Source organism: Heliconius melpomene, chromosome 17 (genome assembly GCF_056956725.1).
Source record: "Heliconius melpomene rosina isolate 202511_hmr_F chromosome 17, ASM5695672v1, whole genome shotgun sequence".
NCBI classification, from domain to species: Eukaryota; Metazoa; Arthropoda; class Insecta; order Lepidoptera; family Nymphalidae; genus Heliconius; species Heliconius melpomene.
In genome coordinates this window covers 6,846,559-6,862,496 of record NC_140405.1, presented here as the reverse complement: position 1 = coordinate 6,862,496, position 15,938 = coordinate 6,846,559, and the positions used below count along the sequence as shown (strand labels likewise).

The 15,938-nt window shown below is 31.7% G+C and overlaps 1 protein-coding gene across 1 annotated transcript in view; it reads left to right on the top strand.

Annotated features, from left to right (window-relative positions):
- The first annotated feature begins 1,626 nt into the window (after window positions 1-1,626).
- Window positions 1,627-15,938, top strand: part of rdgC (retinal degeneration C) — a 38,782-nt gene continuing 24,470 nt past the window's right edge. Inside the window, exons 1-4 of the mRNA XM_085200407.1 lie at window positions 1,627-1,985; window positions 3,304-3,431; window positions 12,430-12,520; window positions 15,729-15,874. Of these exons, the coding sequence (XP_085056533.1) occupies window positions 1,763-1,985; window positions 3,304-3,431; window positions 12,430-12,520; window positions 15,729-15,874 (588 nt within the window). The 5' untranslated portion in view covers window positions 1,627-1,762. The remainder of the gene's footprint in view (window positions 1,986-3,303; window positions 3,432-12,429; window positions 12,521-15,728; window positions 15,875-15,938) is intronic.

Sequence of the window (15,938 nt, the reverse complement as noted above, 5' to 3'; positions counted from 1 at the left end):
GTATAAAAGAAATTATTAACTATCATAATATATCGTCAATGTTCCATACATTTAAGAGCTCAATCAATGCCAAATCCAATCAATTTACGCTGTATCCCGCATGTTTGAACGTAGGCACACATAGGGAGCACAGTGTTAAGACACTCTGCTCTCCACTTTCTGGAGACGCCGAATTCTGAAGGCATTGCGTTGCGAGGTAGAACTCAACACCACGCCTTGCCTGGCACCACAGGGAACAAATGAAAATATTAAATATTTTATTTCCTCGAGTGTCGTTGAGTTTCTTTTGTCGTAGAAGTCAACAACCAAGGCATATTTTATAATATTGAACTTTTCTCTCATTTTACGTTCTTGTTTTTTTTGGATGATTATATTATTAAAAATGTAACAAGTCTACGGATAGGATTTAAACTAATAACCAACATGTCCAAGCTGCGTCATGGTGCATCAAGTTCATATAATCAGCAAGGATCAGTAAATTATTACTGTAATCCAGAGGGAACAGTTGAGAGTAATTTCAGGTCGTCTCTCAACGCGACAAGCGTGCGGTAGAGTAGATTGCTAATATAAACCTATATCTTATACGAGAATACTTTCTGTTAACATAAATGTGGGTATTTTAATTTGATCTCAAAAATAACAGTTTTATTTATATGACTTAACGTTTTCATTTTCCCACTAAATTTGTTTATATGTGTGGCTATTTATTTGAAATACATATTAATTATTAAAAAAATCTTAATAGATATACGGAGTGTTTTAACACTAGGTTCTCTCAGCCTACCGTGCTGTGTTCAAGATACAGCGTGAAGCAAATTTTTAATTTAAATATATATTTGACGTTAACGAAGTATGTATTTTTTCACTGTTTTCAAAGATTCGTTAATATGAAATAACATTTTGGCAAGCGTTCGTGCTTGCATTGTATAGTCTACATATTTTAATTTACGTACAAAAGATGAGTATTTAATGTCGTACGTTTCCGGTTTATCATTGAGATTGACGTCATTGCACTAGAATTTTATTTCTTTATTAACTCAACGATAATTATCGTCGTAAATTATAATCCGTAAAAACAGTATTTACACATTTTCGCTTTTTCTTGTATGTCAAGGTAGGCAGAGAAAACCTGGTGTACGTTGTGTGACGGAGTTTAACGCTGCATTTTATCATAGCAAAGTAGGAATAAAACACATTTAAATATAGTCATTTCCCCCCCAGTGGAGATCGAAACCACAACCATTACGATTGTAAAGTGATGCCGTCCAACTGAGCATTAAGTCTTGTATTATATGAAACAATTTTTGTTATTGTTATAATTCCTTTGAGAATTTTCATATTTCTTGGCTACGTTGTCTTTAATGTTTTAAACGAAGTATACACTTCGTGTATTTAAATGAAAATGTAACATAAAATTTACAGCTTACATTAAAACGAGTCACTTGTGTAAAAACTTCTATAGGGAATACGATGGCGCATAAAACTCTGGGGAAATAAAGTAAATCGAGTTGACGACCGACGATGTAAATTGACGCTATTATATCAGGAAAATACATTTCTTAGATATATTTTGAATTATAAGATTTAAAATACATGTACTTTTTTTTTCATTACAGGTTTAGACTAGTCTTCAAGTCTGGATATGCTTGCTTCTTAGTTTTTCGGGAATTATTTTGTCACGATTCCGAAAACGCGCCAAAACAAGCCAAGATGTGTCCGGAAACGAAGAGATAAGAAGTATAAGAAGGACAAAAGTCCCACAATGTTTTCATTTGAAGGCTGCGGTTGCGTCAGTTTTAGAGGAAGTCGACGGACGCGGTCTTTAGGAGATGACTCTTCTTCATGTCGTAGTTCAGAAATAGAACAAGAAGTACCAAAGAAAATAGGGAAACGAGTTCTTAACGGGGAATGCACAATGAAGGCGCTTGCACCATTCCTGAAGTTTTGGAAGAGAGATGATGTTAGCATGACGAAGGCTGAAAGAAGTGAGTAGAGAAATTTAATATTTTTAATTAGTTATTATTATCATTTAATATATTTTATTAGACTGACTGATGAACTGATACACATGACACTCCGTTCCCCACTTTCCGCCGAATTCTGGAGCCATTGGGTGTTGAGTGGCGGAACTGAGGTATTTTCAACCTCTTGCTTCATACGTTACTGTAGCAACCATAAAGCACCGGCATAAAGTCTACAAGGACGTAAACGTGTCTACAAGGATAGGTTTATCTATAGCATTTCGACAAATCACTATTCAGGCCTAAATTGTGATGCTATAGACAAAGTTACAATTTATGTTAACAATGTAAATTGGATTTGCCTAAATCGTAATATAAATAAACATTAGGGGATTCCAAAATACGGATTATACATTTATTATATATGTTTCTACGTATACTACGTACGTACTTATGCATATCATCATAATATTTAAGCGAGACTAGGTTTTGAATTTACATTTACATACCTATTTGATATACAATATGTTCATAGAGCTTCGTGTTATAATATGTTCATATGTTATTAGGCTTTCTGATATGTGATGATAGGAAAATCTTTTCTTAATACTATGAAAATAAAAATATTAAAAAAAATAATAATTAAAAAACGAAAAATGTATGTGATGGCTTCACCTTTTTTCTTACCTTACTTATAAGCAAATATTGATTATTCAGTTAGTCCAGCTTAAAAATGAGGTCAGTGTATAATTGTATAGTCGACGAACTAAGAGATCCGCACTCAGTATAAAATTGAGTTAATTCTGTTTCAAAGGCAAATTTACGCTAAATATTGGACGTACTTATTCAATTTAAATATTGTACGTTAGTGTAGTTCTTTTTTTTATTCGAAGCAAATTCTTGTACAAAAGGAAAAATATGTTTTTTTGAAAGTACGAAAATATTTAGAAAAAATATCTTTGTAATAGATTGTAACGTAGGTGACGTTACAATCTATACCTTTATAAATACTCTATACTCTTTTTCTTATTATTATTTTATTTTTTTTAAATATATTATATATTTTTATACATTATATTTATGTAATCAGTATTTTCGTTAGTACCTATATATTTCTTTATAAGAAGATAAGTTGTTATTCATCTCTTAGTTAAGAGATTTACTATATCGTTAAACAAAGAATTTTATACCATACACAGGAAAAAGCTTATAAGATACGTTTACTTGCAAATACTATGTAAAATGTTGTTATTGATGCACAGTTACACTTTCAAATTATATATAATATTTTTTAAAATGACTGTGTAAAAAATTAACGATTTTTCTTATTTATCTGTCGTAGCCATGAAAGCGGCGATACTAATACAGCAGTGGTATCGGCGGTACTTGGCGCGCATGGAGGTGCGCAGGCGCTACACCTGGACTATCTTTCAGAGCATCGAGTACGCCGGCGAGCAGGATCAAGTTAAGGTGAGTTATAATCTAATTAGGATTATAGTAATAACACTTGTTCTAGGCTAACCTTTTATCAACTTCATTTCTGTTTACGTCTAATACAAATGTTTAGTTTTTAATAATTGTATGAAAGAAATCAATGTAGTTCAGGTGGTAATGGAAAAATGGAAGATGGGCGATAGGAAGTAATAAAGAATATTACACACATACAAGATACACGCAAAACTCTTCCAAACTCTTCCTTTCGTAGTCAGGTAAAAATATAATATATTAAAAGGTCAAACTACTATTCCCTTATTGACTTATCTTTCAATATTATATCTAGGTTTCTATATACACACGTATATCCGTATTTGCAACGTATCTAGAATTCTAGAGAAGGCTGTATTTATGCGATCTCGTTAGGTGGTTGTATTCAAAGTGACTCGTTACCCCGACTCAAATATTAAGTCGGATACAAATCTCAGCAGGTCCTACTGAATGCGCAATTATCGAATTCAGACATTTCTCAATTGTTTATTATATATTACTCTTTTAGTAATAATCAGCTTCACGCTGTATCCCGCAAACAGCAAGATAGGCAGGGGGAACCGTACCGTAGTGTTAAGACACTCCGTTTCCCACTTTTCGCCGAATTCTGGAAAAAATTGTGACGGTTTCACATCAAAACTGCTAAACCGATTTTTATGAAACTTTGTACGCATATTCTTAGAGGATTGTACCTATTACTAAAGAAAGCATATAGGATATTTTTTATTAAAAAGTAGGTATATGTTTAAAAAAAAATTCTTGCCTATAATATAAAAATAAGTTTAAGTGAGCGAAACCGCGTTTAAGTCTATTTTAGTATTTATATAAAGATATATAAGGTTGCGTGACTTTCGATCGTTACAGTGTTAATGTTACCACAGGATGAACATTATTTCCTTAGCTGTAAATATATCCTCTTGCTCACCTTTCGTACTGTCAGTTTGCGTACGTGAGGGGTAAATATATGAAACATTTTATTTTTAGCATGTTATACTACTGTGTTTTGCCGTTGGTATATTTTTTTAGCGGAGGGAACCTAGTGCTAAAACACAGTACCCCATTTTCCGCCAAATTCTGGAGGTATGAGTGTGTTGACTGTAAGGCCGCACTTGCTGCAACACCAGAGTGTAGAAATGAAAATTCTAAATATTTCATTTTCTTAAATGGGAATTAATCCGACAACCCGTCACGTTTACAGTCACACGCTTGCCTCTGCGCCATGACTGGCCTCTGGTAAATTACCTATATGGAATATTATTGATAGACGTATGTGAAGGAGAAATAATATAATATTAATGTAAGGAGTATTCTTCAGAGGTATTTAAAGTCTTTAAAACACAGGTAGTGGTCACAGTTATCCGAAAATTGACCAAGTGTGAATGGAAATATGTACTCGTTCATGGTTAAGAGTTTCTTTTTTCAATATAATATGAACCTCCTTTTGTAAAAATAACGAATATTATATATTTTTTCTCATTTAAACTAAATATTGAGGATATCAGGCACGAAAAACGTCGAAAGTCGTCGTCATGTTTTTAATTAAATAATATGAAACGTATTTTGCATAAATGCTTGGAAAAATTTTATCATGTTACGAATGGATGTTAACTTTAATGCATGCCTTGAACGTACTTTTAAGCCACACCCTTTGTGACTAAATGCTGTAATGTTGTTGTTAGTACTAATAAAAATGCTATACATTTAATGTGCACCAGTATACGTATAAGAAAAGCACGTTGATGTTTTTATATAATAACTAGCGATCTTTAAAATTATAAGTGCAAAAAGCATTATGCATTTCTCTCTGCATTTATATGCATGTTATTACATGAATTCTAAATCTAAACTTCTAAACGAGTAAAGACTGTGCCAATTAAAAACCATTTGTTATGCTCCTTGTACACTAGACAGCTTATTTGATTATTCTTTTATGTCATCTTATAAATATTAGTCTAACATATTATATATAAAACCTACGAATCAAAGAAAGTTCTCTATAAATCAATAAAAATGGTCAGAATAAATATTGGAAGACGTGCCGTTTCATGCCCCATGTATTTGTTTGAGGTACGTACTCGAAGCACGCGATGTGAAAACGAATTAAATAAAGAAGTAGGTAGTAGTGCTAGCAACCATTATTTATTATTTTAATTTTATTCTAAGAACTGAATTTATATGTTATGTTAGTTATTTATGTGTCATTTGTCTTTTTATAGGCCTTTGTTTAACTTGGCATGTTAGTTGCTTAGTTTGTCAGTGTATGTGAAATCTTGCAAGCTCATTTCGACCCACTCTCCAGGGTCCGATTGGGCTAAAACTTGGATTACGACTTCAGGTCTAATCAATAAAATTATTTGTAATCAATATTGTTGTTAAACCAATATGGCTGCTAAAACAAAATGGCGGCTTACAATTTTTTCCATAACTCGTCTCAGGCGTATCAAATGAAAGAGTTTAATTTGCAAAACAATACACCATAGTAAATGCTCTGATCAGGATATGAAGCCGAAAGGTGGCCACAGGTTAGGGGGTAGGTAGGTCATGTTCAGACTCATTTAATTTGCCTTGGCAATTACATGAAGTAAAAATTAGATCAGAAAAACATCCTGCAATAATGTAATGGAAATATAAAGATCAAGAAAAATAAAAAAAAACTTTTATCTAAAATTTCAATTGTAACTACAACGAAAATCATAATTGCAAAACCTTGTAGCCTATATAAGAAACGGAGAATTAAAACTAAACTTGTTGCCCTATACATGCTTTTCCAATTATTATTTTCACTTGAGTACAATTTTAAAATAAGAGCTTGTTTGTTACAAGTTTTTAATTTTTTTAATAGATATTTTTTTATTTTTAATAATTTAAAACGTTTTTATTTATCATTATTAAAAATATTCTATTTTAACTAATAACAAAAAAAACTTAGATCCAACGAAGTTACGAGCATAAATAAGCCCACGCGTTCTAACCTTTAATCAGAAAGGGGTTTACTTACGCTATAAATCAGATACTGAAGGCAGTAAGCTTTCGATTTGAGATATTTTGTAGGCTTTAGGGAACGGACGTAGATAAATTTGTAAAGGACTAACTAAGAATTAATTATAATATAAATTTATTGTTTAAATTTTATTTATCAATAATTAAAATAACGTATCTCACGGCTGTCAAAATCTTGTACAAGTATTTTTTTCTCAGCTTTACATTGTATTACGCATGTTGCATGGTAAGCAGGGAGAGCCTAGTGTTAAGACACTACGTTCCCTCTTCCCTCTGATTTCTGCGGGCACTGCGTGTTGCGTGGCGGAATTCAACGCCGCTCTTCATTTCTCTCTCTCTCTCTCTCGTGGGAATCGAATAGACAACCTGTCGCTTTTACCGTCACACCCTTTCCTCGCTTACACTCTGCGCCACTACTTGCCTCATAACGCTTACTTTGTTAAACTGGATTTGTAAATATAATAACAACTCTACTAGCTCTACAACTGAATAGTGCTATTGTAATGAATACTGACGATCCTGTCACAGGTGGCAATTATAATTTCGTATTCAAATATATAATACAATATACGTATATATAACTTGAGTTACGACAAGACAATAGGAATACATTAAAATGAAGATTGAAGTTAAACTTGAGAATTTATATGTAAAGTCAGGTGCTTGGTTGTGGAACAAAGGTGTACAGGGCGTCAGTGGGGACACCGGAGTGCTGTTAAGGCTTAAACAAAGGGTGGCTCGGTAGATTTTAATTGATAAACATTTGTATGAGATAAATTATAAAGTTCCTTTCTAATATAGTTTCATTTTGTATTTGAAAGTGATAATATTTAACAATAAAGGTATTTACATTGGCGTGAAATTAAGAAATGGCTTATTAATAGCAGCTTTTATACATCTAATTTTTAAATTATTTTTATTGTCATGCTGTGCTGTATAGTAGGCGGGAAACGTTTTGATTTGCAAAATATTAAATAAGTCATTTTCCCGAGTGGGTTCGTACATAATATATGCTTCGTTAAATTAAAAAATATAAATACTTTTTATAGAACAATTTAATATAAAAAAGATTTGTGTGTATTTTTTTTTATTTAATTGTTATACTCTATTTATCCATATAGCTCACGCTTATAAACAGCACCAGCTTATTCTACCCAATGGTTACGGTTTCACTTTCTAAAGAGATCTTACTAACGCAGAGAGGAACATTTTTATCCATTTATTTCAAGCAAAGTGTGGCCTTGAGTTTCGTCGGCACCTCTGCAAGCCTTTTTCATTTCCTGCAAACGAAGATTCAATAATGTCACCTTCAAGTTTACGAAACTAGCGACCCGCTCGCGGCTTCGCCCGCTTGAACTACATAATTATTAATTTACTAATCTGCATTACTTTTGTTTTTTAATAATATCTAATAACTTTTGTTTTAAAATCAATACGTATATTGAGAAATAATGTTACAATAAAACAGTTATTTATAGTAATTTTGAACAATATTATTCATATAAATATTTTGAAAAGAAAAACATATATATATCTTGCAAAGTTAACAAAATTAACATAATAAGCAAATTGTATAAATTATAGACGAAATGAAACAGACGCAATTAAGTAGAAACATGAAATTGCTTTTTTAATAATGTCACAGATGTCTTTACTTCGAATCATTTAGAATCCATACCTATATTATAAATTCGAAAGTAACTCTGTCTGTCTGTCTGTCTGTCTTTTACGCAATTAGGCCCAAACCGCTAATTTAATTGTGATAAAATAATCATATAGAGATACTTGAGGGTCTCGGGATGAACATAGGATACTTTTTTTTCTCATATTTGTAATATTTTCGATATCGATATATCAATATATTAAAATACTTATTAATTTGACATGCAATTTATTCCGCCGTGTTTATAACAACCGCCGTTGCTAAGCAACAATTTGCAAGGTTTGTTGTTAGAAAACGTCGCTCAAAATGAGCTTGCTTAACGCATCTCTCTATTGAAAACTGAAAATAATTTCATAAATATATTTAATAAATATTCGTACAGTTCAAGCGGGCGTAGCCGCGTTCGGGTCCACTAGTTAATCTATATATATAAAATCGAAAGGTCACTCACTCATCACGAAATCTCAGAAACTACAAGTGCTAGGAATCTCAAATTTTGCATAGGAATTATTTATAGGACGTAGGTGCTCGCTGAGACGGGAATTTGTAATATTCGACTTCTAAGGGGTTGTTTTTGGAGTCGAAAGTTTGTATGAAACTTCGTTACTACAAATGCTAGGAGTCTCAAATTTTGCATAGACGTCACTAGGACGTAGTCATGGAGACAGAAATTAATAATAACATAGTTCACGCGGGTGAAACCGCGAGCGGGCCGCTAGTATATATATATAACATAATAATTAATAATTTGATATTATATTTTTAGGGTTCCGCCGCTGAATGGCAAAAAAAGGGAAAGCATACAGATTAGTCATTATGTCTGTCTGTTCGTCCGTATTTCACAGCTTAGACTAGAAACACACAAATATTCTATGAATTGCTTTACGATTTCTATATAAAAATGAAATAAACAAAAATATTTTAAAACTACTAAACTACTACTAAAAAATGTTGTTCTCAATTAACCTTTTCAATGAAAATTGGCTTGAACTCTTGTTCCTATACTCAGTCAGCTAGCTTTGAGCTTCACGCTGTGATGTTATAGCATCGTCAGCCATATTTGAGATGAGTACATTTTTAAAAATTGCAAATATAGATTTTTCATTTACGAACACGTAGTTCACGAACATATGAAAAAGTAACTAATTTGTTAGTTACTTTTTCATATGTTCTTAATTTAATATATTTATTTTTACCTATTGCATAAGAAAGTGCAATAGAAAATAGTGTCAACAAGTATGTATTTAAACTTATATTAAGAGTTTTGGTGAATATGACAAATGCTAAATTATATACACAATAAAACTACTTGAGATTTTATGATGCCGGGCGCCTTGTATATACAACTAGAAGCTGAAAGTAACGCCAGGGATTTGAGACCCAGTGTAGCATTAAGGTCCCTTTTTGAAATGTGAAAGTGAATTACCGCTGGCGTTTGCCGTCCTAGCTCTTCCCTCTACTTAACCAAATTTTAAATGATCTTATAAATGCCGCCATTGAAAAATATTCTAGAAATGAGCTGATTAGTTAGACTAGACTGAGATCTTTTAATAGCTTTTTGTTTTTTGCGTCACGCTGTGTCCCACACATAGCAGGGTAGACAAAAAGAAACTAGGAACCTGGTGTTACGACATTCCTTTTTCTTAAGAAACTTTCGTTCCCCATTTTCCTCATTCCGGAAGCTGCGTGTTAAGTGGCGGAACTTAACGCCGGTATTAATTGATTATTATTAATATTATTCACTGAATAATATAATATGAATAGTGAAACGTATGCTTACCATACTTAAGCGGGATACAGCGTCAAGTTGAAGCTGCAACGTATTAAACTTGATCATTAAAAGTTTCATGCTCCTTAATTTATGTCATGTGTATAGAAGCATTTACTTGGTGGAGTGAAGATAGGATATTAGTAACATAGTTCTATGTTTACTTCTAAAATATGTATGATAATATTGTGTTATGTTCCGCGACTCAACACGCAATGCCTCCAAAATTCGGCGTTCCCTAGGTTCCCTCTACCGTCGCTGCTGTTAGCGGTTATCTGAAGCTGATTTGTTTTTTATTTAATATACCAATATTCTCTATAACATTGTTAAGTTGGCGGTACTTCGATTTGTCTCAGTTCAATAAACAAGCTTATCAATAAACTCTCTTTGGCAGACTACGTGTTCATCCAGCACTTTCGTTCACTTTAGTATATACATAGAAACTTTATAGTTAAATTCAATTTACGACAGCAACTATACAAGATGTTCAGGTACAGGCAACACGCTAAAATATGCAGAAGGCTTTATTATATTAAATATCTTAGTAAACCCAACGCGAGTTATAAATAGAACGAGTGTAGGCTGAAAGTTATACCCATATTCAAGAAGATATTAGAGATTCAAATTTGAATTTTAGATTAATATCATTTGTAGAAATGGAAGTTTTAGTTCTGTTTCCATTTTTTTTTAATATTTTTTTTAAGTAGAAGTATGATATACGAACAATAATAATATAGATAATATTGTTTTTGTTATCCTATTGTAAGCTGAAAAAAGGCTCTAAGCAAATTAATAATGTTAGTAAGGATTTTGAGTTTTTTCAGTTGTTTATAGTTTATACTAAGATTCTTAAGCTACTAGCTTTTGCGACCACTAAAAAAAAGAGAAACAATCTCAATAGAATGAAACAAAGGAACGTAGCGAGAAATTCTTCTGTGAGGTTTCTATTCATTGCAGGTCAGATCAATGAAATCAAAAATAGTTATAAAACTTTATTAAGGTTGCAAAACGTGTCTGATTCAGTAAATTATTATCATTATAGTCGCTTTATGCTATAAACTCTTAAAATTACATCGTTATCTTTAAATTTTGCCGCATAAGTAAGCTAGTTAGAGGAAACCTTATGTTATGACACTTTATTCTCCACTTTACGCTCGGTTTTTGAGACAACTGACGACACTCACAGCAGCATGTATTATATCATAGAATTTATTATTCTGTTTAGATCCTTTTTAATAAAGTATTATTCACCTCTAGGGTTAATTTTAATAAAAATATTGAAAGTTGTTGTTTTATTGAAGCAGAAATAACAACGTTAAGAATTGTTAAGAATCGAAAAACTTTTTGTTTACTCTAAAGATTTTATGAGATAGTGGTGGATTTACACCCAGGTATAACAGTGATGTATTATAAAATTTAGAATAGAAATTTTGTTTTTTGACGCTTATATTGAAATTGGACGAGGGACGATTAGATGGTGGCCCATCCATCTTGTAGCCAAGATGTATCTTCCAGCGACCTTTTACGTTATTAAAATGTTTAAAAGGGAAATAAGATTTTCCGACGATAGTGACATGAGGCCTATTTTGAAGGGAGATCGTTCTAAGAAATTACCATATATAGTCTGTCAGATCATTTTGAAACATAAATATAAATTTTTTTTAGTTATTTACTTTTAAAGAAAATTCTTAGCAATGTGTGTCATTTCATAATATCTTCATTGTTTTCTACCTTTAGTAGTGTTATATGCTTTTTGAAAAAAATACACGAAACAAATACTTATTGAATAAATTCAGTATTTACATATTGCATTAATTAAAAGAGTCAATAATAATTTTATAGACTGAGACATTTTCAAGCGTCGACCTGACGCATAAGTGGGCCAGGAGCAACCCAGCCGTATAACTATTAAGCAGTCAACCGTTTACACAGTCAAAGATACATATGAGAGAAATGTGATTATTTATTAGTTCCCAATAGGTTTAAAGTTATTTATTTGTGATGCTTGATATCCAAATAAATTAATGTTTGTCTGTGGGTATATTATATTTTTTTATAGCTTCACGCTGTATCATCTATATAGCAGGGTAGGTAGTGTTAAGACACTCCGTTCTCTAGTTTTCGCCAAATTTTGGAGGCATAGCGTGTTCAGTGGGTGTATTCAACGCCCCGCTTGGCTTTGTTACCACAGCGAAGAAATGAAAATATTTATGAATAATAATAAATTTTCTTTACTGGTAAGCGAACCCACACCCGTCGTGTTTACAGGTGATTCGGTTGTGCCATTGCATCATGACTTCCTCAATACGTACATTTCGTATCATGAAATAAATTAAAGTAATAGAGGCATTAATAATACAGACATAAAAAAGAAAAAATACTTCAACTGTAATACTAAACAAATAAATTAACCTTTTAAAACCACTCAGATTTGATATTATTGTTTCAAAGATTTTTAATATAAATAATCACACCTAACCTATATATTTTTTAAAAGACAAGCCACCATTTCATAAAACGAATTCGAACGTTAACATAAACTTCCTTTCCAGTTGTATAACTTCTTCAATGCACTACTGAGCCATATGAGAGAAACGAGTGGACGGCCATCATCTGAACGGACTTCAAGGACTGCGTCTGTCAGTGAGTGCAAAAACTATAATTTATATTTAGATATAAGCAAAAAATATTGTTTTATATACTTATATAATGCATCTAAGATATGGAATTTATATAGGTTTATCGATTTCGCCCGAGCCAGACCGAGTTAGATTTTTGAAATATTTTTAAAACCTTTTTCATAGTAAAAATAATTTAAAAAATCTGTAATGTATGTAATCATATAAAATCGTATTGTGAAATTTGGCAAGAAGGCATGCCTTAATGCCTTATAACATGTTATAAAATATGATATGACGGGTAAGAAGGATTTCGAAGATGGCAAATACTGCAAAAATATATGAAAATTTATTCAAATATCATCAATTATTTTTAAATTTAGATTTAATTACGAAATATATTTTGCACCTGCTTTAAGTATTTAAGAAATTGAAACCATAAATAGATAAAGTTCCACTCAATAACTATTAAATTTAATTTTAGATTAGCATATGTCCTCCTCTAAAAAGAGGAGAGCATAGAGCAATGAACAATTGTTTAATGAACACAAAAATAAATTAACGAGTCTTTTTCCAACGATAACGCCATTGTAGTTCAGTTGGACAAGATCTGGTTATGCAAGCGATGGTTGTGGGTTCTTCGTCAGAAATATTTTAATTATTTTCATCACGAAAAAATAAAGATCTGAAGAGTCTGATGTAGAACACTAAGAGAGAGACAAAAATATAAGTTACACAATAATATATATAACATTGGGTCTTAGTTAAAATCTATCATCCGTATCCGGATATTTTGGTTAAAATATGTAAATCAACGGTCTGAACGGGATTACTCATATGAAACTGGGATATCAACTGAACTATGTGTAATGACAGCCCTCATCATTTTTGAAATTTTAATTCAAGTATCATTTTATGGTGGAACGAGTTTGGTACATAATATTCAATAATGAGTGGTAAATGAAAGTCGAATGGAAAGGGTCATCACACACTTCTAGAGATTTGAACCTGCAATTTCCTAGGACTCCATCCAAGTTCTTTATCCCGATAAAATTCTCATCCTGCCATATTTTTACAAATATAGATAATGTTAAATAGATTTTAAATTATTTTAAATTATGTTATCTATATATATAAAAGGACTTGTCCTCACTGACTGAGGTAAGACGCACGCACAGCCGTAACCGCTGATGGTAGAAACGTGGAATTTGGACAGATGTTTACTTTCTTAATCTGGACATCCACTAAGAAAGGATTTTGAAAAATTTTAACCCTAAAGGGGTGAAATAGGGGTTCAAAGTTTGTATGGAAAAAAAATTAAATCGGCACCGATTTTTATAATATTTGAAATTTAGATTTTTAAAAGTATTTAATTGGACACGTGTTTCATCGTTTTCTAGAATTCTTCCCCTAAGGGTCCAAATAAGGGGTTGAATGTTTGTATAGGTTTTTTTTAAATCGTCACCAATTTTTATAAAATTTGAAATTCAGACTCTTAAACGTATATAATTAAACACATGTGTCATGGTTTTCTAGACTTCACCCCCTAAGGGTGCAAATAAGGGGTTGAAAGTTTGTATGGGAAAATTCTTAAATCGCCACCGATTTTTATAAAATTTGATATTTAGACTCTTAAAAATATTTAATTGAACATATGTTTCATGGTTTTCTATAATTCACCCCCTAAGGGTGAATCGCCACCGACTCTTAAACCACCGATTCTTTTAGATTCTTTAAAATATTTCATTGAACACATGTTTCGTGGTTTATTAGAATTCATCCCTAAATAAGTAAGCGAAGCTGCGCGCATCCGCTAGTTATGTTATATAATTATTTTAAATTATGTTATATATTTTTCTCTAAAGAATATCCGGATCAAAATCAGTTGAGTGGCTCTTCGACAAGGGCCTAAAGTAAGCTTTAGGTAAAATTCGTGAAGAGATATAAATCAGTTTCACGCTGTAGATATTATAAGCGTTTTAGAAAATAAAGGAATTTTGAATGTAATTTAAAATTCTTTGGGCAAAGAGTTGAATTTTCTTTTATATGTTTTTTTTATAAAATAGTGCGGAATGCTTCTATAATATACTAAAATATAATATGTTTTAGGGAGTTTATAACGATTGATAGATTATAGCACATGTAACTTAGTTATTTTAATTTATTTTGTATAGTATTTATATTCTTGTATAGCGGGGGATATTATTAATTGCGTATAATATAATTATGAAGAATACAATAACTTACACTTTAATTATGGTTGTTGAATATTTAAAATACACAAAAATATTTTGCTGAAATATTTATGAAAGAAGCCTGAAAATAGAGGTAAGCTGGTAAAAAGATAATCTTAAATCAAATTTACACAGCAACGTCGTTGCGGTGGTCATAAATTGTAGTAAATATGTGTTGTGTTGAACAAATGCGTGACATTAAGACCCACTTTACATGCATCGTTTGTAACACACGCAGAAAAGTAGAAAATGGAACTAAGTATATATTACCAGAATAAATCTCACAGAATTCGTTTTAGGAAAAAGTTTATCCAAACAAAAATATAGTACCTATAATAATTTTCAGTATATATTCGTTTATTTTTTATGAATTTAAAAATAAACGTTAAGCGAATTAAAAGCTCAAACATTTAGCTCAGTAGAAAATATAAAATCAATTCAATTAAACATACTTATCTAACTTTACATACTTTTAATGTTATGTTAAAGGTAGATGAAAAGGACTTCCGTAACAATGGCACGTCTCACAATCACCTCGTTATCGCCGAAGTTGATATAATGGCATTAGAAGGGCTTTAACTTTTAATCATGAGATATTTTAATATCTTGACGATTAAAGTACTTCTAATCTCAAGATGATTTCTCGTTTTAACAGATTATTATTTATTAGTTTTTTTAAGGTTCACTTTCACATCGCAGGGTAAGCAGAGGGAACCTGAGAAGCTAGTGCTGAGATACTCCGTTCCCATCAAATCACTTCTGTTCCCTATTTTCCACTGAATTATGGAGGCATTGTGTTGAGTGGCGTATCTCAACGCTGCACTTTGCCTCATTACCAGAGCGAGCTATCAAAATATTAAAATGTGGATTTCCTCGAGTGGAAATCGAACCTACAACCTATCGCGTTTCAGTTACACTTCACAACTTCTTTTTTTCTTTTCGTAAAATTATAACTAACATGTGAATCATATGACATTAAAATGCCAAACATATTTTTAGCCGAACAAGTGTTCTCTGAAGAATCTGACGAGGGTGGCGGCGTGGACGAGACAGCGCCACCGAAACATGCCCGTGGACCTGATCTCGAATTTCCTTTGCAAAGAAAGGACATTGATCTACTTATCGAGGCATTTAGAAAGAAAAAAGTAAGATGCATATGTACTTACGTACTTATTAATATAACAACGATATAAGTGAATACATTTCATT